Here is a 24,018-nt window from a genome sequence, read left to right on the forward strand (position 1 = left end):
AAAAAAAAAGAATTATAACAGAGTTAATAAATACAACTGAAATCAAATATAAAACAATAACTAGGTCTAGATAGGTTTTAATTTTTTTACATTGTTCAAGATTTTAAAAGCAGAATAATACGTGACCCTGTCTGCAGCTTAAGTCTAATTATAAGATTTGAAGCATCAAAGTTTGATTTCACTGTAATGTAAATCTTTGACATGACCTTACGGAGTTAATATTAAATATAGGAATGTTATATTTTTACAGAATGTGATGATTTTATGTATTCAAAAAAACAGTAATCACAAAAAAAACTAGCTGAGTTTTCACAGGAGGCTCACATTTGCTTGTTATGCTTATATGTTGCTTTTAACATTGCTAGAAACTAAAATCCAGCTAGTTCATTCTCCAGCAGGGGGCTGAGACCACCAACTTTTTGTTGCAAAGATTGGCCTATACACTACATTAAAATGTGCCAAAGCATGTCCATTTTGCAGTACAAACATAAAAATCACCAATCATTCATAAAAAACAAATACAGAAAGCAGGATTATTCTAAAAGAATAAAGACTTTTATTAAGCATTGTAAGTTGCATTCAATTCTTTCAAATACATCACACCACAATCCATCAACAGTCACTCAAACCCAACAGTAGTTCATTCTTGTACCACCCGTGAGTTAGGAAGAAACTCCGATCAACTTACATCAAGGTAACCTACTTAGACTTGCGGCAGGGGGCTGAGGGGAATACACCATATTTCTGATCACTAATGTGCAATGAAAAGCATCAGGAGGATTAAATGGAGAAGTAAATGATTCTTGTTTAGACGTACAATCATTTCACTGAAGAAAACATCAAAACGGTTACAAGTTTATTCGCTTAAGCTAAACTCTCAAATGGGTGGGTCGAATGTTTCGCAAACTTGTTCTGAGCTAAGAAACGGGGGGAGAATTTCAGATCAAAGCTATTTTTTCATACATGGATGGTTTGCTGGTATGAATGCGGAAAACAGCAACAGAGAACAATAACGTATACAGTGATGAATACTCCAGGATTAACAATATTTAAAGTTTGGCTAGATTATGTTTCTGAGTAAATACAACAGAGGTCAATAACTCACAAAAAATTACTTATGGTTAGAGCAAATCAGTTACTAACAGTTAACACTACAGCTAATCAATAGGACCGATTATCAGCCTTTTTAAATTTTGCAGATGGGCACAGTATTTGTGATGAAGGAAGAAATAGAACGACATGCATTATAACTACACACCTTGGGTTTTTTTTTTGTTTGTTTGTTTTTTATAGTGAGCCATGCAGACAGCTGCGACAGCTGTACTAATGTTCTACATTTGATTAAAAAAAAAAACACGCTGATCTTTGATCACTGATGCATGGCATTTTCTAACACGGAAAGAGACATCTGTGGTTTTTAATAGATCATTTCTGAGATTTTTCTAACCATTTCTCAACATATTACCTATATCTCTATTGTATGACGTATTGAAATCATCCAAACTTAAGATGCGGTATTAAATACTAGTTACTTAACGTCCAAACAACTGCACATTTAAAACACGCGTAAACTCACAGTGGTGACACGTGAGAAATGTGTTCTTGTTTTTTCAGTTGCGAGTCTTACGTTCTCAACAATTATAAAGCATTTACTGTGACAACACAAACGCAATTACAATGGCAAATATATATATATGGTGCCAATTACTGGTACTTGAATCGCAACGTACTAAACTAAAAGACTGGCAAATAAAAATCAGTATTACTGTTTCTGTAGTTTCATAGAGAAGGTAAAATAATTTCATGTAACCAGTTTGAAACCCATTATATCAGCGACGAGGGAGAACATTGTCTTTTAACATTAAACTGGTTAAATTCTCTATACGACTCGTGCACATGTCTGTTTTAATTCATTACTTGTGGTTTTAACCTGCTGATATCATAAAGAGATTTCAAAAATGTGTAAGTCCTCACTAAAGCTTTCGGAGAGGAAAAACGTACACCGACTGTAGGCCTTCGATCCTTCCATATTTTCCCTATCCTTTAACCTTCCATCAATCTTCCATCAACCTCCACCCTCTCTATAAAAATAGTTTTACTCTTCTGTTTTTAAGACAGCAGCACCTAGAGCTTCATCTCTGTGGGTCTCACTGTCTTCGTTTAGTGCATTTAAATGAGGATTTGTATTGCACATTTTAGATTCGTTGCTAAAGGCACTTTCAGGTTGGTTAGGAGCCCTGCTTTCCCCTTTGTTCCCATCGAGCTGGTTTGCCTCTTTATCCTCCAAGCCATTCTCTGCCGCCACGGACCCTTCTGAGGTCAGATGTGCTGTTATGGCCGCCAGCTTGGGTTTCTTTTTGTCTTTATTCATGTCGTTGGTTGAGGCAGCATATGGAGGCCTGCTCTGTTAAAATTCAGTTAAAAAATATTTTATTACATCAGCGAATACATAACTCTAAACAAACCTACTAGCTAAAATATTAAAGGGGACATTTCACAAGACTTTTTTTAAATGTAAAATAAATCTTTGGTGTCCCCAGGAAACGCATGTGAAGTTCTAGCTCAAAATAGACCACAGATAATTTATTATAGCATGTTAAAATTGCCATTTTTAGGTGTAAGCAAAAATGTGCCATTTTTGGGGGTGTCTTTTAAAATGCAAATGAGTTGATCTCTGCACTAAATGGGAGTGCCGTGATTGGATAGTGCAGATTAAGGGGTGGTATAATCCCCTTCTGACATCACAAGGGGAGCCAAATGTCAATTAACTATTTGTTCATGCAAAGAATGGTTTACCAAAACGAAGTTACTGGGTTGATCTTTTTCACATTTTCTAGGTTGATAAAACCACTGGGGACCCGATTGTAGCACTTAAACATGAAAAAAAGTCAGATTTTCATGATATGTGCCCTTTAATAGCATCATAAAAATAATTTTTAGTACACTAAAATTTGAAGCATATGAATAATCCAATTACAAATCCCAGAATGAGTACATGTCATGACTGGAGTTAATATTTATTGTTAATATTTATAAGAAAAAAAAAGTATATATATATATATATATATATATATATATATATATATATATATATATATATATATATATATTATATATATATATATATATATATATATATATATATATATATATATATATATATATATATATTATATATATATTATATATATATATATATATATATATATATATATATATATATATATATATATATATATATATATATATATATATATAATTTACCTGGTATGATCCTGGACTCTTAAAACCTCTAGGGTGGTATTTGATTCCACGACCAAAGGTCCTTATAATAGGAGTGGAAATCACACCTCTTGGACGACTGTAAAAGCAAACAAATATATTTAAATAAAAAAACAATACAGATGTATCTGTAACAGACAAAAAGTGGAGTAGAGCCAAAACATAGCCAAAAACATCAATTAGGAAATATATTCATTCATTTATATTATTGGACAATTAATAGACAAAGAACAGAATGAAATGTATAATAATTGGAGGGTGTACATGTAAAAATAATTCAACTGAAAAGTGAATTTTTTTTTTAAAGCGTACCCTCTGTTTGGTCCACCAACAGACACAACCTGTATGGGAAAAGAGGCTCTTCCTCTTCCACGACGGCTGCCAGCCCACTGACCCACCACTGTTCCTGCAATCTCAAGCTTACCACCCTGCGAGGTGATGGCTTGTAATCCTACTTTAAATGCACAACAACAAAACAAAATTAACTTCATGACTTTAAAGGCGGAGTCCACGATGTTTGAAAAACGCTTTGGAAAAGGAGACAGGCCGACTACCAAAACACACTTATAGGCAATCAGCAGTAAGGAGCGTGTCTACTAACCGACATCCTTGCCGGGTTGCGGTATGTGTGGGGCGGGTCTATCAACAGAAGGTCCAGATTCTATTGGGGTAGGGGCGTGTTTGTTTAGGTGATTTCAAATATCAACACTGGCTTTCAAACATCGTGGACTCCGCCTTTAATGCTAATAGGCTGGAGGAACTTGATGGGAATGAAGGCGCACAAAGGAACTATATTTATTAGGGCTTTAACGATTAATCGCGCAAATTTTTTCAATGAATAATTTAATGAATTACGGTGAAATCCCGGAACATCTCAAAGCCAGAGGGCGCTCTCGTGCAGAAACTCCCTTTGTGCCACTGAAGGTGGGATGAAACTTTTTTGAAAGCAGAGGGCCTGTTCTTTCATTTGATATATTGTATGTCTATATATTTTAAGAAGAAAATTTACTTTAAGGCATTAAACTTTTTGTGAAAATCATGAAAAATGCTAGCGGGCTACTTTTAAAAAAAACGCTGGCAGGGAAAGAGTTAATATTAGCTAATCTTAAACATGTTACTTTTACAAGTTATACAAAGTACTAAATTATTTCCCAATAAAACTGTTAAACAAACAAGAATAAGGAAAAAGATAAATACATCCAAATAGTAGCGAATGCACTTCAGTAACCCGGTAAGTACCAGAATTAGCATTAAGCTAACATTTCATTCATTATGCTGATATACCCTCTTGTTTACGCAAGTCAGTTGTTAGTTCCGCCTTCTTGCTGACATCATAAACAGCAAGTGTTTATAGAAAGTGCAGCAGTGTGTAGTCTAACAGGTTTCTTATCTAAGGGGGCGTGTACACAAAAGCGTTTAAACGTGGCTAAAAATGCCAGGCAGATGCCAACTATGGCCGCTTGCCAGCGTATTTTCAGCTAAGCGCTTTGGTTGCTATGATACTTCCGTTTGATTATTAGTCGTTAAGCGATGCAGCGGCTGTAGTCTTGTAGTCTGAACCGGTCATTATTCTTACCAGGCATCCCCCTGCCTCGACCGTGCATTGGGGGAAGAGGTGGTGGGGGGTAGAAAGTGCCGTTAGGAGGGTAGAAAGGCATTGTATGTGGAGGAGGAGGTGGAAACGTAAGGGGCTGGGGTGGTCGAGACAAGTTCAGACCCTCCAGGATACTCTGACGCATCTTCTCCACCTTGGCAACTAGCTCGGTCTGAGAACAAAGGTAATAAAAAAACACAAAAGCTGCTTATCTTATCACTCCATTAGCTGGATCACAACTTACACTTAGAAGAATATTAATTATTAACTATTAAGCAAATGTTACAGTATACGTTGTGCAGAGCAATAAATTACAGGAAGCTTTGTCCGAGTATGGTTGGAAATAAATGGTAATAAAAGGACTGCAGAGGTTTAAATTTAAAGGGATAGTTCACCCAAAAAATGTGTCATTAATGACTCACCCTTATGTCGTTCCAAACTCGGAAGACCTCCGTTTATCTTCGGAACACAGTTTAAGATGTTTTATATTTAGTCAGAGAGCTTGTTGACCCATTAATGAAAGCCTACGTACGGTATACCGTCCATGTCCAGAAAGGTAATAAAAACATCATCAAAGTCGTCCGTGTGACATCAGTGGGTCAGTTAGAATGTGTTGAAGCATTAAAAATACATTTTGGTACAAAAATAACAAAAATTACGACTTTATTCAGCATCATCTTCTCTTCCGCGTCTGTTGTAAAGCACATGTACGAGACTAAAGTCACGTGACTGCAGTGACGCGACTGACGTGTTATCTGGTGCGCCCCAGCTGGTTTTTTTGTGCACCCGGGCTTCGTTTACAGATTGAGGGAGACATACGCTGTAAGTTTGAAAAAAACAACAACTTTGCAATCATATCTACATAACACGTCATCCGCGTCACTGCAGTAACGTGACTTTAGTCTTGCGCATTCTAACTGACACACTGATGCCACATGGACAACCCCGATGATGCCTCCACTACCCTCCTGGACATGGACAGCACACCGCACACAGATTCTCAATGAAGGGTGAACAAGCTCTCGGACCAAACACAAAACATCCCAAACTGTGCTCCGAAGACGAACGGAGGCCCTACGAGCCTGAAACGACACGAGGTCGAGTCATTAATGACATTATATTCATTTTTGGGTGAACTATCCCTTTAAATGTTACAATACTTTTTATAGTACATTAAACCATTTTATCCCCAAAGAAAGTTTGATTCCTCACAATATTATTCTGGTTTGTATGGGGTTTAACCCTTTATGTGTACTGTATATAAAGTTGTGGCTGTTCTGATTGTACCTGACCATCGCAGAGGTCAATGAGCGGGGCTTTTTCCCTGTTGGCCTGGATGAGTTTACTCTGTAGCAGCTTGCCATCAAAATACATCCATGGACAGCAGTGCTCCCAGGGAATGGGCTGCCCGCATACATCATTGGCAAACAGTGCCATATCCACGCCGCTCATAAAAAGAGCAGCCAGCTGAACGCCACGTGGATCCAGGTTGTCAATCTGGAGGCGACAGATGCAGCGAAAGTATCAAACAAAGCTCTTAGGGTTAAATAAGCAGCTACATGTTAAACTACCAGCAGATGCCAAGCGCCGCCCCCCGCACCCAAAGCAAGCATGAACAAAATCCAATCTATTCAAACATGTAGACTAATGCACAAAACCATTCCAGCCAATTCACAAACAGCCAGCATTTGCAACAGCAAAGCAAAAAGCAGAGCCGACACAGACATATACGGTACAGGTACAGCCACGACACAGCACGGCTAGTGTGGATGGTTCACGTGCAAAATGCAGTTATGAGCTCACACAGCCTGATAGACTGAATTGAGCTGTAAGAAGCATAACAATAAAGCTTTGTAAACCATCTACACAATAAGTAAGCTACACATTTTCCTGCAAAGCCGACTACTAAGCGTAAACATGCTTTTGCAAAGCATTAAAGCCAATCAGCCTGGCAAACTTTCTTACAAAATCAGAAGTGCCTTGGAAAACCCTCAAAGGAAGAAAACACTTCCTTCTTTTTTTACTTTACTTTTTTAAGACATTATTTTAGCATTTCCTGGACGCGCTTTCCCACATAATGAAATGGGACTGGAACTGTCAAGCTTCAAAATGACAAAATTTTGAACATTTGTCAAATCTGGCACCATACTGGACTTTGGAGAGCTATAAAGCAAGGTTTTCTCCAAGTCTTGCTTACTTTGTTTTTATGGTGCTTGACTGTCCCAGTCCGCATTCACTTTCATTATATGGAATCGAGTTCTTGTGAAAGAAAGAACATGAAGTCCTATTCACACCAAATCTGCATATTTGTGCCATTTAGTCACGTTAGCCTGGTGGTGAATAGGAGTTTAATGTGGATTTCTGAGTGTTTTCCAGACACTTCTCATCCAACAGTCTCCACACAGGTCACCTTGAGGTCCTGCAGCTGGTCAGGCTCATAAAGTTTAGGAGAAAGTGCTTGAGCTAGGAAAGCGTCAAGTTCGTTACGACGCAAAATTCTTACTCCTGGCCACTGTAACATAAACCTGAGGCAAAACAAAAGGAGTGAAATATTATAAATATACAAGAGCTGATTTCGGAAGTCCCGTTTGTAATGGTGGAAGCCATTTGTAATTTGAGGGATAGTACTTAACACGGTATCCTACAAAGTTGAAGTCATAAGGCCACTGTCATGCCAAGATATTAAAACTGATGTATTTGTGTGTGTGTTAAGATGCTCACCGTAGCACGCAGCACAGCACCATGAGTGGTGTGGGAACATTGGCAGGGTTCAGCATAGCTGGAGTGTCTGACCTCATGCAGGCCAGGAAAGCCCTCATCCGTCGGTTCTTGTCCTCCACCGCCTTGCCCAGCCAGAGTTTCTTCAGGTTGGGACAGGTCCACTCTCGAAATGGAAGAGCCTCCACTAGTTCAGGAGTGTGTGGAGATTTGCCTTTGAAAGCAGCCCATTCTTTTATTATCACTGTTGGATCTACAGTGGCAGAAAACAAAACTTTTAATTGCAAAATGTAAAATTCTTTATTCTAAGTCACTTTAGATCAAACTCTCAGCTAAATTAATTATTTATTTATATATCCATCATCTGTCTGGTCTGTCTCTCTGTCTATTCATCTATCTGTCTGTCTGGCCTGTATGTCTGTCTGTCCTTTTTTCCATCCGATCTGTCTCTCTGTCTATTCATCTGTTCCTGTGGTCTGTCTCCATCTATCCGTCTGGACACTCTTCCTGTCTTGTCTGTCTGTTTATCAATCTGTCTGTCTGGCCTGTATGTCTGTCTGTCCAACTATCCATCCGGTCTGTCTCTCTGTCTATTCATCTGTTCCTGTGATCTGTCTCCATCTATCCAACTGTCTGTCCATCTGGTCTGTCTCTCTGTCTGTCTATTTATCTATCCGTCTGTCTGGTCTGTCTGTTCATCCATCAGTTTTCTGGTCTGTCCATCTGTCTGGTCTCTCTGTCCATTTATCCGACTGGTCTGTCAATCTGTCTTTCTGTCTATTTATGAATCCATATGTCTGGTCTATCTATATATCCGGCTGGTCTGTCTTCCTGTCTGTTCGTCTGTCTGTTTTTCTGGTCTGTCTGTCCACCTGTTTTTCTGGTCTGTCTGTCTGTCCATCTATCCGTCTGGACTGTCTCTCGGTCTGTCCATCCATCCGTCTGGACTGTCTCTCGGTCTGTCCATCCATCCGTCTGGTCTATCTCTCTGTCTGTTTATCAATCTGTCTGTCTGGTCTGTCCATCTATCTTTCTGTCAATCTATCGGTCTGTCCGTCTGTCCATCTATCGGTCTGTCCATCTATCGGTCTGTCCATCTATCGGTCTGTCCGTCTGTCCATCTATCGGTCTGTCCATCTATCGGTCTGTCCATCTATCGGTCTGTCCATCTATCGGTCTGTCCGTCTGTCCATCTATCGTTCTGTCCATCTATCGGTCTGTCCATCTATCCGACTGGCCGGTCCATCCATCTGTCTGGTCTGTCTCTCTGTCTGTTTATCAATCCGTCTGTCCGCCGAGCCGCCAGTTTGTCTATCCGACTGGCCGGTCCATATGTCTCTCTGTCTATTTATCTATCCGTCTGTCTGGTTTGTCCATACATCTGTCTTGATCTGTCTCTCTGTCTGTTTATCAATCCATCTATCAGTCCGTCCGACTGGCCGGTCCATCTGTTTTTCTGGTCTGTCTGTCCGACTATCCGTCTTGACTGTGTCCGTTTTTTCATCAATCTATCCTTCTGTCTGTGTCCATCTATCCTTCTGTCTGTGTCCATCTATCCTTCTGTCTGTGTCCATCTATCCTTCTGTCTGTGCCCATCTATCCTTCTGTCTGTGTCCATCTATCCGTCTGGTCTGTCCATCTATCCGTCTGGTCTGTCCATCTATCTATCCGTCTGGTCTGTCCATCTATCTATCCGTCTGGTCTGTCCATCTATCTATCCGTCTGGTCTGTCCATTTATCTATCTGTCTGGTCTGTCCATTTATCTATCCGTCTGGTCTCTCCATTTATCTATCTGTCTGGTCCATCTATCCTTCTGTCTGTGTCCATCTATCCTTCTGTCTGTGTCCATCTATCCTTCTGTCTGTGTCCATCTATCCGTCTGGTCTGTCCATCTAACCGTCTGGTCTGTCCATCTATCCGCCTGGTCTGTCCATCTATCCGTCTGGTCTGTCCATCTATCCGTCTGGTCTGTCCATCTATCCGTCTGGTCTGTCCATCTATCCGTCTGGTCTGTCCATCTATCCGTCTGGTCTGTCCATCTATCCGTCTGTCAGTTCTTTATGTCTGTATTTCTAAAGCTTTCTAAGCCTTAAACTATACCAACCAAGTCTATTGTGAATCACATCACAACATCTGATATCAAGCCAAAAAGTATTTGAAATATATCAAGTCCCAACTTACAAGTACTGTGTACTTCATCATTTATGAATCAATTAACCTATGAATCATTGGGATTTTAACCCTTTTCAGATCTTGAATTCCACTGAGCCACTGTTAGCTATAACCAATGTAAGTTCTCATATTATGCAAATTAGTGTAATTACAGCCTGGAATAACAAGCTAATGTCGAAACTCAAGTACACTTTCTGAATCATTCATTTCAGTCTCACTTAACAGACCCTTAGGAGAATTTAGATATTAAGAGATATTAGAAACCAATAAGCAATTCTTACCCCATTTTAAATAATAGAAATTTAAACAAATTAAAGAAAAACCTACATAATGATATTGCGTTGCTTTGTTATACCAATCTGAGCTGATACTGCAAATAGCACTGAAAGACTGAGAATGAACAGACATTACATTGCATTACATATTTCAATATCAGATCAATGTCATATTATTGATTGTAATACAGTAATTGTCTTCTTGTTTGCAAAGCTAGCTCTCATTGTGTGCTTAAAAGGCCTACTAAGTGCCGTTTTAGATCTAGATGTTAAAGCATGGCACCAGCAATGCCAAGAGCATTCCCAGGGAAACACATACTCCATACTGAGTCACTTTATAAATAAGTGTCTGTCAAATGAATAAATCCAAATGTAGCTCACATTCAGGAAGGCGATTCCTCCTCATGGCGAGTCTCTCTGCTTTCTTTTTGGCCTCGGCGAGGCTGAAGAGAACACCGTAAACATACTGACGGATTGGCCGGTACAGTTGTACCGCGGAGGGCAGGTCTTTGTTAGCTTCATCTTCAATGGTGACTGATAGCTTTATCTCACCCTGCAGGAAACAACCATAAGCAGTGTCAACTAAACATTACATTATAAAAGTCATTTCTAAACCCAAGACTTGCAAGTAGTTAGAAGCTGACCTTGGTGAGAACATGGTAGATGTACGGGTACATGAGGCCCTTTTTGTGTCTGTGCTCAGCAACCCGCAGCACCTCTGGTGCCACCACTGGTAATGGAGGAGTTGTAATATCCATGTGGTTTCTTGTTGGCATTGAAAGAAGGGATGGAATCTGGGCAATGACCCCTATGTGACCTTTGCCCTCTAGGCCTTGGTTAACAGTGGAGGTCACAGAAGGAACAGACTGAAAAGATACAATGAATTCATCTAATTAATATTGACATAAATATAAAATAGTTTCAAATCATTTTCAAACATTCTGCAACGGTAACAAACAGAGCAAATAATTGCACCTACTTTGTTTTGGTCCTCATTGTCTCCTTCTGGGATATTGTCCATCTGATTTCTCTGTTTGTCCCATCCCTTATGGTCACTTACATGACTAAAGTTGACAAACATAAGAACAAGAAATACATTTACAAAACATATATGAGGAGCTCAGATGCAAAAGCCTCTAAATGCCACCTTCTTTAAAATGAGATATGATATGAACCCAATGCTCTTAGCACGTATTATACGTTCATCAAATACTTTTGCTTAAAATCGGCTTAAAGTGCACCTATTTCATTGCTAAAAACAACGTTATTTTGTGTATTTGGTATAATGCAACGTGTTTGCGGGATATTTGGTGTCCAAAGTAAAAAATTGTTATATTTTAATTAATTTTATAATTTGGTACTACTAAGTGACAATCACAAAAAGACAGCCATTTTTGAAAGATGACAAAGCAATCCCACATCCATTCCCTTGCTGTCGGTCACTCACTTGGCAGTGGAGCCTGTGTTTTCCTCATTCTCTGAGGAGGACGAGGTGGAGGAGTTGGTGAAGAAGGCCGGATCTGTGTGGTTGGTGCCGCCGCCGTGAGCCGGGTTGATGGGGGACAACCTCTCGTACAGCGGCGTGTGCTGCTTCCCGTCGTGAGGAATGTTGCTGTAGTTGTTCTGATCCAGGAGCCCTTTACCCGATGGGTCCGATTCATGAGCGGCTTCAGCCATTGGAGGGCCAGAAAAGCAATGCGGGACCTTGAGGAATAAACAGAAATACTGTTTGTCAGGCTAATGTGGCTGAGTCATTCAGAACAGACCGGAGTATAATTACAGATGGGAATCGTTGGGAATGTAATGATTCTGCATTCAATGCAGGCCTACTAATGATGCCTTGAAGGACTGTATTAGTACATCTGAGGAAGAAATATTTGGAAATACGAAACGCTGTTATTGCATTTACTGCCCTGTCGCAGAATTAGATTATTTCAGATCTCACCGGAACAGACATGGCGAATAAAAAATAAAAAAAACGTAATGCAATTTGCTTACACAAATGTTTAAAGCTCCCATAACACAAGCTGTTTCTGCATTTCTGATGTTAATCTGGAGTACCTATAGAGTACTATTACATCCTTCATATCTCCGGAGAGATTCATTTTAATCAGATTAATAAATGACAGATCAACTTTACCGATTCTTTCCAATAACGTAAGAAAAAATTCAGAAGGAAGAGTTACGACCGCGGGAGGAGCAAGTACGAGTCATGCAACACTATACAGCACTGTTTAACTTACGTGCCTATTTCCAAAATAACACAGAAGTCTAACTTACCGCATGCAACTCATGACCCGGTTGGGACTTTTCAATGAAATCCAGCGCATCACACACGTAAAACTCTGCTGCTACGCCGGATACTATATCCATTGTTTCCATAAGGCTGACTTTCTTCTACTTACATCTAAAAACACACTTCTTCATTAATGTCAATGTTGAGTTTTGAAATTAAACAAAGCTGTCTCGTGATGTGATGTTTGTAAGTTCTAGCGTCTCCCGCTGTTTGACGGGTGGGTGGGGTTTTCCGGGGGAATTGCCCATACAAATAAGTGATACGTATAGAAACCCAAAACGTCAACTGGGCCCGTAATCTAAAAAACTTTCCGAAACTTGTACGAACCAAGAGAAGTGCACACGCCTAACTGCTTTTTTGACACTTTGCTTATGTTTAGCATGAGGAAACAACTCTAAAACAGGGTTAATAAGTCAGAATGCATGAAATACCATTGAACCACTCCTTTAAAGCAGCACAGAAGTGGCATAAATGCAGTCCAGTAATCACCAGTGTTAAATTTATTTTTCAAATAAAATACTAAATATACATACACTGAAATAATAATAAAAAATAAACTATTATTAAAAACATGCAGACTCTCAAGCACTTTTCCATTAAATTAGTACGGCCCGGTACAGTACACTGTGTACAGTTTCTAGTACCTGATACTTTTTAGTACCACCTCAGTTGAGGTTCCAAACAAGCTGTACTGACACTAAAACGTGACGTGTAACACTGCAGATCACTGATTGGTCAGAGAGAATCGTTGCTATCAGCGTCATTGCTACATGCAAGATTAGCTTACCATCGTGCACCGCCGAGCAGACCATGTGACGTCGTCATTTGTGCTTTGTTGTACACGTTCACAATTCCCTTTTAGTGGTGAAAAACATCCACATCCCGAGAGTCAAGAACACCATTGCATCTATATGCTCCATTGCTTTTGACGTGAAGGTCTGTTTGTATTACCTTTATTTTATTGCAATGATGTCACTGCAGAGGCGGCGCTACTGTAACGGCAAGTCTATAACCCCACCCACTCTGAAGCAGCACTAAACACTAATGGAAAAGCAAACCGAGCAAGTCGAGCTATCCAAAGGAAATGCGATATTGGATTGCAAAATTATGGCCATTTGGATATTCTGGAATTCTAACTTAAAGTTTATTCATTCCTTCTAACAAAATACTTCTTATTGCAACAAACCCATACTATGCATCTTCAACTAAATGTTGTCATACAAACAACCATCACTAAGTACACACGACACACCATTCATTTTTTATCTAGAGAGACACCAAGGTAACCGTTGAAATGTGCATTCAAAATTGATTGACAGGTCTGGCTCAACAAAAATTACCTACCGCCAGCCACACGATATCGCAAGCGGTCTTGGTAAACAGAGGAGGCGTTGGAAAGGACTTGACGCACTCCCGCAAGATAGTTTGGGTCTTCTCTGGTCCGTTCATCAAAAATACATTCATTTTAAATTTCCCGAGACCCAATCTCGCTAATATTATACTAGACCCGTGTCTGAGGCACACATAAAACTTTTAAACCCGAACCCGCATGGGTCAGACTTGGGTATGATACTCACCCCAGGTTTGCCTGGATGAGGGGTCTGTGGAATGTTAAGCATCTGTAGTGCTGTTGGCCCTCCCATCTGATTTGGTCTGACTGTGGGCACAGAAACATAAAGGTTCAGTCTGATTTAATATATGCAGTGAAAAATAAAATAATAAATGCACTCATTTCCGACAAATGTATAATTTTTGTTTTAGCAGTAAAAAGAATGACGCTCAACTGAAGATTTCTTTTAGTTTTCTCAATACCACACATCCACCCACTATGGAAACTGACCTTGAAACATTAAAATGTGTGTAGGCACCGCAGAAATATAAAATGCAACGTATGTGTTTTTAATAAACCCTTTAAACATTAAACTCATTTAGAAGTTAACCTGTCTGAAATGAAAGGTTGTTGTACAAAAATGTCTCACACATGCTCTCACAAATTGGATGTTGTTTAATCTAAATAGGTCTTTTTGCTTATAATTCTTCTTTCGACATCCCTTCAATGAACCTGTTGAAACTTTTCAGGCGAGCGGAGGAGTTTTTCCAGACTAGCACCCTCTATGCAAGAGTCCTTTTTAAAGAAGCCTATTTGTATGCACAGGGCACAACGGCCATACCAACATGCACACAACGTCCTAAGGCAAGTGGGAAAATTTCTCACATTACTGTGAGGACTGAGACCGAGAGACGGTTGAGAGAGAGACACACACACAGAGTCTTTAAATCCTGGCTTCAAACAGGGATAGGAAAACAACACCAACTCAAAGTGAGGGATTGCATTGACCTGCCATGCCATAAGGGGTTGTTTACGAAATTACGTTTTTGAAGGAAAACACCACTGTTTTTCCATATTTTACTACGTTCTTACCTCAACTTAGATGAATTAATACATACCTATCTTTTTTCAATGCATGCACTTTTAATCTTTGTTTAGTGCTTCTTGAATGTGTTAGCATTTAGCCGCCCCATTCATTCCTATGGCTCCAAACAAAAGTTTTATTTTGTGCCACCACACTTACTCGTGTAACTACTCATGTAACAGTCTTTAAATAGGGAAAACATGGAAGTGTTTGGTGGCTTCTAAATTCATCCCTGTTTGGATCCTGAATGAATGGGGCTAGGCTAAATGCTAACACATTCATGAGGCGCTGTACAAAGTTAAAAACGTGTTGAAAAAAGATAGGTATGTATTAATTCGTCTAAGTTGAGGTAAGAACATAGTCAAATATTGAAAAACGGTGGTGTTTTCCTTTAACCAAAAACTTTTTTATGCATTTTGCAGTTTGTTTACACTGACAGTGGCTTTTGGGGTCCTTAAAATGCAAACTTTTGAAAACAAGTTTCGTGGTGCAAGTTTTTGAAAATTTTGGAATCCACTTTATAATCCAGGGTCACCAATGGTGCTTTTCCATTGCATAGTACCCCACGGTTTGGTTTGGGTCAGGTCGGGTCAGCTCACTTTGACTTGGTTAGCTTTTCCATCGAGTTTAGTAACACTTCGGAGTGGGAGGGATTATAGGCGTGTCGTTATATTTGAACTGCCTACTGCTGTGACATCATACAAGTGAGAGCGTCGTTGTACATTCCCATACATTCAATTATTTCTCAGTCCGCCACAAAATTTAAATTTACCACCACAAATAGATGTTTGCACATCACGTTTATCACTACCTCTGTCTCACATTACAGTTTCTGTACAAACACCCGTGGCATTAGTCGACGTGCTCTGCTGAGCCTCATTTAAGTTGCATTTAAGCATATATGCGAACGTGCACAATTTTTACATTATAGCGATGACGCTGGTAGTAACGATTATCTCACTCAGACCATTCAGTGATCTACAGTTTTTTGCGTCATGTATTGTTATCAGCTCGGGTCGCTTGGAACCCCGACCAAGGTGGTACTTAAAAATGTATTGGGTACTACGTACTGCACCCAGTGGAAAAGCCCCAAAAGTAAGCTGACCCGACCCAAACCAAATGTGGGGTACTATGCAATGGAAAAGCACCATTATTAATAAATCAACCTTATTATCTATCTAAACAAAACTGCTCAATACCATTGCTGTCTTGATTGATTGTATTTATCCAATAAAAAAACACTACGAGCCTGTGCACAAAGTAACATCGCTAACTACTGGCCAGGCACGTACAATACAGCGTTTCTAGTCGTTTTTGTGGATCAGTGTGAACGGGGATCGTTTTAACAACTAAAAAATGCTAAGGATAAACTTTTCTGGTTTTAGTACAATCATTGTCATGTGAATACCTTAAAGGAATAGTCTACTCATTTTCAATATTAAAATATGTTATTACCTTAACTAAGAACTGTTGAATCATCCCTCTATCATCTGTGTGTGTGCACGTAAGCGCTGGAGCGCGCTGCGACGCTACGATAGCATTTAGCTTAGCCCCATTCATTCAATGCTGCCATTTAGAGATAAAGTTAGAAGTGACCAAACACATCAACGTTTTTCCTATTTAAGACAAGTAGTTATACGAGCAAGTTTGGTGGTACAAAATAAAACATAGCGCTTTTCTAAGCGGATTTAAAAGAGTAACTATATTTTATGGCGTAATAGCACTTTTGGGAGTACTTCGACTCGCCTGAAAAGTCCGCTCCCCTTCTCACTCTCATAATGGGAGAGGGAGGGTGTTACTGCGCCGAGTCGAAGTACTCCCAAAAGTGCTATTACGCCATAAAATATAGTTCCTCTTTTAAATCCGCTTAAAAAAGCGCTACGTTTTACTTTGGAACCACCAAACTTGCTCGTATAACTACTCGTCTTAAATAGGAAAAACGTTGATGTGTTTGGTCACTTCTAACTTTATCTCTAAATGGTACCATTGAATGAATGGGGCTAAGCTAAATGCTATCGTAGCGTCGCAACGCGCTCCAGCGCTTACGTGCACACACACAGATGATAGGGGTATGATTCAACAGTTCTTAGTTAAGGTAATAACATATTTTAATATTGAAAATGAGTAGACTATTCCTTTAAGAATTCAAACTGTATAAATCAAACAACACAGACGTAAAACAGAAGAATTGACAATCTTACCTAAATAATATGGCAAGTAGGGGGGCTTGCTCGCGGTGGCATAATACTCCACTGCTTTTTTAAAACGGACAAGTTTGTCATCTGTTCTGGACTGAATACAAGACAACACAATTAGGATATACACACACAATTTCGGTTATCTCACCCATATGTTGTTTAAACAGAAGAGGAATTTTGCTTTAGATGCTTACAATAAGCGAATAAGAATGGGGTCTGCAGGTCAAAAATCATTTGTGGTCCATAACAGAAAAAAATACAAAAAAGGAGCTACAACAACGTGTTGTTACCTGAGAGTGCTTGAATATATCCTTAGCAATAGCCTCCAGGTCATTGACATCTTGTAGATTGCGTACATAGTCGGCGACGGCCCTTATGACGACATCACAGGGAGGAAGAACAAGCTGGTGAGCACGAACCTGCATCAGAAAAAAACAAAACCCATCACACCCCCAGCAAAAGCTTCTTCTGCTTTAAATGTGATGGGCATCATAGGAGTACATATCTGACTGAGCACAATCCAGCTCAAGGCACAATAACCGAGAAATATTTTTATTCTTTGAAACAAACCGTACATCATTTAGACCGATTATACAATTCATTTCCAAGGGCAGTCCCTCCTATCCTAAAATAATATCTCTTTGCCTTTATGCTTTACACATTACAGATCCTTTGTTTGAATACCTGTGTATACTGGATATACCTTACTTTGTTAGTGAGAGTTTATATACAGTAGCCTGGCTCCGCCCTCCGACGCGCTACGTTCCCTTCAGTACTACGTCTGGGACTGCTCTGTAGAGTTTCGTTTTCTCCTGCAAAAATCTGCAGGACCAATCAGCGAACAGATAGGGGGGCTAAGAACGATGACGTTGAGGTCGTGCGTCAGTTTGAGTTGTAGTTCAGTAATGGCAGCCGAGAAAGACGTGAGAAAATCTATTCGGTCCGTTGTTGCAAAACTGCCGAATATACAGAAGTTAAAGTCGGAGCAAGAACCAGGTTTACGAAGTTTTGTTTGTCTGATTATTCTTACTTGTTGTTTCCGACCAGTTTTGGTGCATGATATACGTCACGACCACACGTTAGCGATTGGTTATGGCAGATTCAGAGTGACTCTGGGCAGATCCAATAGTTTTAATCTTCAACAGAGGACTTTCACTCGTATGGCTCTTTAAAGTCAGTGTAAATTAATTTCATAGAATTGTTTCTAAACACATTTTGTTAGAAATCATGCATGTTGCAAAAACTGTGAATTGTGTAGAACTGAATTGTGGAGTTACCACATTTCCGTGTTCAGGATTATTTGGGCGGGGCTAAAATGGTGGCTCAATGACTCACTGGAGCCACCGAGCATGGTGCCGCCCCTAACACAATCACGAGCATCCATACAGGTTGCAGCTGTACATAGACGTAAGGTGTGTTCGAGTTCATGCGGCGCTGCGCAGACTGATGAGCGAGGTTTGCAGCTTGCAGTCGAGGGAGGAGCTGAAGACGGAGCCGTCAAGCCAGATGCCTGCTGTATGCCCAAAAATAACAGGAAGCAAACCTACTTTAATAAAATACCAATATAATTTGGTATTTTGCTTCTTTTTATTTTATTTAATTATTAATATAACATATTGCGTATTAAAGTGTTTTTCCTGAACATTAATTTTTAATGTTTATTCGTTGAACTGACATTGGATTAAACATGAAACCCACGTGATAGTTGTCGACCAATCACGAAGAGCTGTGTCGTCATCAGAACTCTGTGCTGCCGCTCTGGAGAGTCTGCGCTGGCCGAGCTAGCCAGCTACTCTCGAAACGCTTTCGCGGTACTTTAAAACCATCAGTCACATGCCTTCAGCGCCAGCTCAAGTCGGACAAAATTACTAACCGGCATGCACTGCCTCAGTCTTCTGCGCAGCTCCGCATGAAGTCGAACACACCTATTATATACGTAGACATCTCATAGACTGACAATGCCTATTGTTGCTGACATATCAGCGCGGCCGCCATCTTGGATGGGTCCCCAATGCGCACCCCTGCATTTATTTCTACTGAGGAGTATCCTCAACTACAATCATCATAACTCCCTGAATTTTTACCGAAATTTTAGACGGTTTGATTACGTGTTTAACGTTAGTTACGACGATGACATAATATTATAAATGGTAAAATAACCACAATTATTGTTCAATCTTACTGGTGAAAGGTAATCCCATGCAATCAATACTGCGCTACTTATTGCAACCGTAAACTGCACAAAATACGGGCATAGTTGTTCGCTCTCCATTGACTCCGATTGACTGGTGCTAGCGTAGAGTGAGGAGACTCAACCAAAATGGCGGCAACGCTAGATTATGTTCCAGCACATCATGAGGCGTCTACGTATATAATGTCTATGGTAGCTGTATTTGAAAGTTGAGAGAAACGGCAGCTTTCCTGTGAGTGGGTGTGGTTACAGCACAGACAGCAGGCACGCCCCCAGCGTTTGAGAGCAGAGATTTCGATAACTTATTTTATTTGCCGTTTTTTAATAATTTAAATTTGCCTGGGTGGTTAATATCATATTTTTCTGTGTTGTCACAAACCGAGAGCACATTTAATATTTAATAAATTTACACAGATTTGATGCTCCCGGATGACTTGAAGCATATACTCAGATGAGGGCTGTTAGAGTTCCTGGTGTCATTTCAGGACAGAACAATTACTACGACAAAAAATGGAAAATTACGCATAGCTTTCTGAAAGTGTAAAACCACTGTGGCTTACTCTCTGTAGCCTATTCTCGCTCAAACAGTAAATCAATAACGCCATCTGCCAAGCATCACCAACATTAAGAGGTTACACACACGAAGCCATTCTTCAGCTCAACCTCCTCATTTAGAGTCGCAGATGGCTGCATTTGCTTAAGCAAGAGTTAAAGACTATTGAAGAAAGTACTGAAGACAAAAGCAGTACATATTGAGGACTATGTCAAGAGTGATTTTGCATGATGCCGATAAGTTATTTTCCAGAGCTCATTTCAATCTGGTTGTCAGGGAAACTGGTCACAAATGGCTTGATACTGAGTAAATCTCATTGAAGTATCATTTCTGCAGCCTTCAAAAACATCTATTCTAAATGCGGAAACCATTATAAACAGTAATGATACCACATAAACCCCATTTAATTGGGTTTTAAAAGAATTATAAAAATCAGTCAAAGGCCAAATTTAAATGTTTACATTTACACACTAGAGTAGATGTCATCATTACCTTCAATGATGCTAAAGGATGCTCAGGACCAAGTAAACTCCAGTGAAAGGCAGCCAAGTCTTCATCAGGCAGTATGTGATTACCTTCAATATAATATTAAATAGTATTTAGTTTTTTAATATTGTAGTAAAGTGCACGCAGGTCATGAATATGAACATTATGTTATTGCAGGTAATGTAATATTGAACAAATGCAATGTTACTGATCACATCTTATCATTTTTATATACTGCACTAATAAATAAATTCTAGATCTTTTAAAAATTAAAGTTTTCAGATACTCAATGGGCAAATATATCACAATATTATGGTAAGGCAGTGACTGCATTCAAAATACTGTAATAAATCTTAAAACCTACCTAAAAGTGAAGCAAAAATGATAAAACGGTTTGGATTGAGATTAAGCTGCTTGGCAACTTCGTGCATCAGGTATTGGCTGGTGGTCAAGCTTTTGCCATTACGGCTGAGTTTCAGAGCGTGAGCGCTGAAGTAGTATGGGATGTTGCACAGGGCGTAGTCAGAATCATAGGCGACCAAACCATGGAAGCCATTTTCTCTGAATAAGGCAATTACTTCCTGGTGATGATCCTCAATGGTCTGGACAACCTGAGACGGGAGGCAAATAAAGAAAGGCTCATTAGAAGATCAAAAACAAATTTACATTGGTTGGCGTGAATATACCAGTGTTCTTATTTGGGGATTTCCATGAAAAGGTGCAAAATATCTCTCCTGGGAAACATTTCACTGTCAAATTCTGTCTTTTTTATAGGCATTAACTAAACAGAACATGCCAGCAGCATTTATGCTTATTCTTTCTTTTAAAGTGAAGTTAATTTGAAATTGGCTAAACACGAAAACCAAACTTATGCATTTATTCATTAAAACAATTACTGACATGACTTGTTTTAAGTACTGAATATTAGTCTTATTTTTCATTCCTCCACAAATAATAACACAAATCTTAGAATAGATGTTTAAAAAATAAGCCTTCAATAATAAATTAAAATACAAAAGCAGTTCTCAAAAGTCATGTGTCTCAAAACACTCAGCACTTTTTACAGAACAGGGCCCACAAACTTGGTCACAGCCTGTGTGTGACTGGAAATCTCAGCAGAAGTGATGCATTAGAGCAGGCAGCCAATCACAGCGCAGTGCTTACAATTCCTGTGTCACGTGAACACACGCAACATCCAATCAAAGAAAAGAAGAGGTGGGAGTTCATTTTTGCCAGCACAGCCTATTTTTGCCTTCATAAATAAAAAAATTTTTGTATTCGGGGAGGTGTGCAATATGGCATGACAACATCTGTTTTTGAATAACAGGAGGTTAAAATGAATGAACATTAGGACCTTTTGCAACTAAATCACTGCACAATTGTATAGTTTATAAAATATAACTGTAATATTTTAGAGCTGTTGTATAAAATATTAAATGCTATGAAGATGTAAATGATTATGCATTTGCTTTTAAGCACCTGCGTATATTTACACATTACAGTAACAACCAGATGGATTTGTTACTTCACTGTAGTCCAACCAGTACAGTGAAGTCAAATCTCCGGCCAGACACCACCAGCATGCCAAACTGGTTCCAGTCCAAGTTGGCTAAAGGTTGCTGACAGTTGTAATGTTTGTAGGATAAAACGCCTCTGCAGAATAACAAAAGCATGCACATGTGACTTTTAACATCATGCTCACTAATACTAATACTACATTAAAAGACACTGGGAGGTTCATAACTAATTCACAAACACACTGTCTATGCAGAATAACTCAAGTATCGTTCAACAATGTGTCTGCTGACCTTGGTCATAATGTTTGTATACATAATTTATCTCAACATGAATACCAGGGGCAGGTCTTCATATTATATTCATTTTAAACTCTGACATCCTAGTTTGATCACGAAAGCATTGCAGGACAGTGTTTCTCAACCAGGGCCGATCCTATATTATTTTATAGTAAACTGTGGTAAAACTTTCTAGACACTTTAGTGTTTTTTGAATCTTACTTAGTAAACACTAGTTATACTGCAGTGTTTATGCATTTACCATAGTTGCAAAACAATACTATAGTATACTTTATTATAGTACAACAGTTTATTACAGTAAGTACTTTTCCTGTATATAATATTTTGTGTGGGTATCGTTTTATAGTGTACAAATTGGAAGTAAAGTTTGCGGTCTTGCAAATATTGTTGTGAGCAATGCTGAGGAGTTTAAGTTAAAAAGGATGAGATTCGCTGGTCCACAACCTGGCCACCTCCTCTGGATCTGGTTCCGCTAAGCTAACTGGGCAGATGGCAACAACAACAACAACCACCAGAATCTGTTACACTCACCCCGATGCGAAACCTGAGGAGTGCCAGGCGGATGCAGTGGGCCATGCACACCGGAGGCAGGAACCAGACCTTGGGCGGCGGGGTGCCCTTGTTTTGGACGTGGCTGACGATCTGCTGTGCGGTCTGCCTCTCGTTCACCTGTCGCTTGACCCACTCGTGAAGTCGGCCTTTCTCCAGGGCGCCATTGAAGCAGACGAGCAGCTCGATGTTGCCGTTGAAACACGCTTTGGCAAGAGCGGCGAGGTACCCGAGCATGTGGTTCCACTGGCCGCCGCTCACCCAGTCGGTGTAAAAGCCGCCGTAGAGTCGGTGCAAGCAGTTTTCGGCGTCCACCAGCAGCCGGAGCGGAGTTTGAGGGGGTCTCTGCCGGCCGCCGCCGACCAGACTGCCCCGGGCGAGCTTCTGGAGCTCCACGGGCACCACGGCGTTGGGGCAATGCTTTTCAATGTATTCCTGGAAACCTTGCACACCCATGACTGTTGCCTTTGAGTGTGATATCTGATTTTTTTACGGGTTTTGCGTGAAATTGTCTGGAGGAAATTTGACAGAGACGGCGGCAGCCTCTCCCGGATACTGAAAACCGGATTGCGACGGATGTGGAAGTTGAAAATCGGAAATCAATCAGATCGGAGGTGCATCTGTAGTTTTTGGTGAGTTGGTTTTTGGTTCATGGCTGCTGGCCGCCATGTGCACCCTTACGGAGCCATGTCTGTGGTCTGGATGAGGGAAAGAGAGGAGCGCCGCGCGGCGACGCAGGGCACGTACAGTCACGCAGAAGGAGGCGGAGTCTGGAGTTCAGTGGGCGCGACTGGAAAACTGTTGCATGTCCGGAGGTCGCATTCGAAGGCTGCCTCATTTCAGAAAAGCAAGTAGGACACTCCAAATGCGACCTTCGATTGCGACCTTCTTTTACGAGAATTCGGAGGATGTATAAAATCAAGGCCGCTTCTCAATCCGAAGGCTGCAGCCTACGGAGGTCGCATATGCCGGCTGCATACGTCATCAAGCCTGGTTTATTTAAGTTAACCGAGCATTACATTCGCGATTCATAATCATATTAGAACAAATTACGATTAACTAAGAATAATTAGTTAACGTTAGTTTATGCATAATTGTTCTTGTTATAAGATTTTCTGCATTCAAAATAGATGTTTGAAGGCGGCATAAACATTCATTGCATGAAACATATATGTGAAACAATTCATGGTAAATTACATAATTTAATGTTATTAAATATTAACGTTTCTACATAAAATATTTAATATGCCTGATTCAATCACAACCTTTTGCTAAGTTAATTGTTTGCGTCCAAACTAGATGTTTTTCCTGAGGTTAATCGCTAGGGGGCTCCAATTCGCTATTTATATTCGTAAAGCAAGAAATTTCTATATTTAGCAGAATTTCATCCTGTGATACAAAGTAACTATTTATTTAAAAAATCAGACAAACTTGGTATTTGCTTAAAGGTACACTGGTAAAATAATTTAATTGAC

General features: G+C 39.8%; 1 protein-coding gene across 3 annotated transcripts; it reads right to left on the reverse strand.

Moving 5' to 3' along the window:
- Positions 1–533: 533 nt before the first annotated feature.
- On the reverse strand, positions 534–23,398 carry LOC129428046 (constitutive coactivator of PPAR-gamma-like protein 1). 3 transcript variants are annotated; one of them, XM_055184910.2, is made up of 17 exons: positions 22,526–23,391; positions 20,545–20,791; positions 20,187–20,269; positions 17,241–17,369; positions 16,954–17,044; positions 13,916–13,995; positions 11,490–11,746; positions 11,022–11,106; positions 10,687–10,908; positions 10,424–10,595; positions 7,598–7,847; positions 7,287–7,401; positions 6,164–6,373; positions 4,859–5,048; positions 3,595–3,736; positions 3,265–3,361; positions 534–2,404 (listed from the first exon to the last, which is right to left on the reverse strand). In XM_055184910.2, the coding sequence occupies exons 1-17, from the start codon at positions 22,997–22,999 to the stop codon at positions 2,096–2,098; spliced, it is 3,153 nt and encodes a 1,050-aa protein (XP_055040885.1). In that variant the 5' UTR covers positions 23,000–23,391; the 3' UTR covers positions 534–2,095. The 3 variants fall into 3 exon arrangements, with proteins under 3 accessions (XP_055040885.1, XP_055040887.1, XP_055040886.1); XM_055184912.2 differs by lacking the exons at positions 534–2,404; positions 3,265–3,361; positions 3,595–3,736; positions 6,164–6,373; positions 7,287–7,401 and having other exon boundaries at positions 4,905–5,048; positions 22,526–23,398; XM_055184911.2 differs by lacking the exons at positions 534–2,404; positions 3,265–3,361; positions 3,595–3,736; positions 4,859–5,048; positions 7,287–7,401 and having other exon boundaries at positions 6,178–6,373; positions 22,526–23,398.
- Between the last annotated feature and the right edge of the window lie 620 nt (positions 23,399–24,018).

Source organism: Misgurnus anguillicaudatus, chromosome 14 (genome assembly GCF_027580225.2).
Source record: "Misgurnus anguillicaudatus chromosome 14, ASM2758022v2, whole genome shotgun sequence".
NCBI lineage: Eukaryota > Metazoa > Chordata > Actinopteri > Cypriniformes > Cobitidae > Misgurnus > Misgurnus anguillicaudatus.

Coding starts and splice junctions, on each gene's coding strand:
- LOC129428046 (XM_055184910.2), bottom strand. CDS start 22,999: ATGGGTGTGCAAGGTTTCCAGGAATACATTGAAAAGCATTGCCCCAAC. Junction 11,107..11,489: donor AACACAGGCTCCACTGCCAA/GTGAGTGACCGA, acceptor TGTCAACTTTAG/TCATGTAAGTGACCATAAGG. Junction 5,049..6,163: donor TTGACCTCTGCGATGGTCAG/GTACAATCAGAA, acceptor CTTTGTTCTCAG/ACCGAGCTAGTTGCCAAGGT.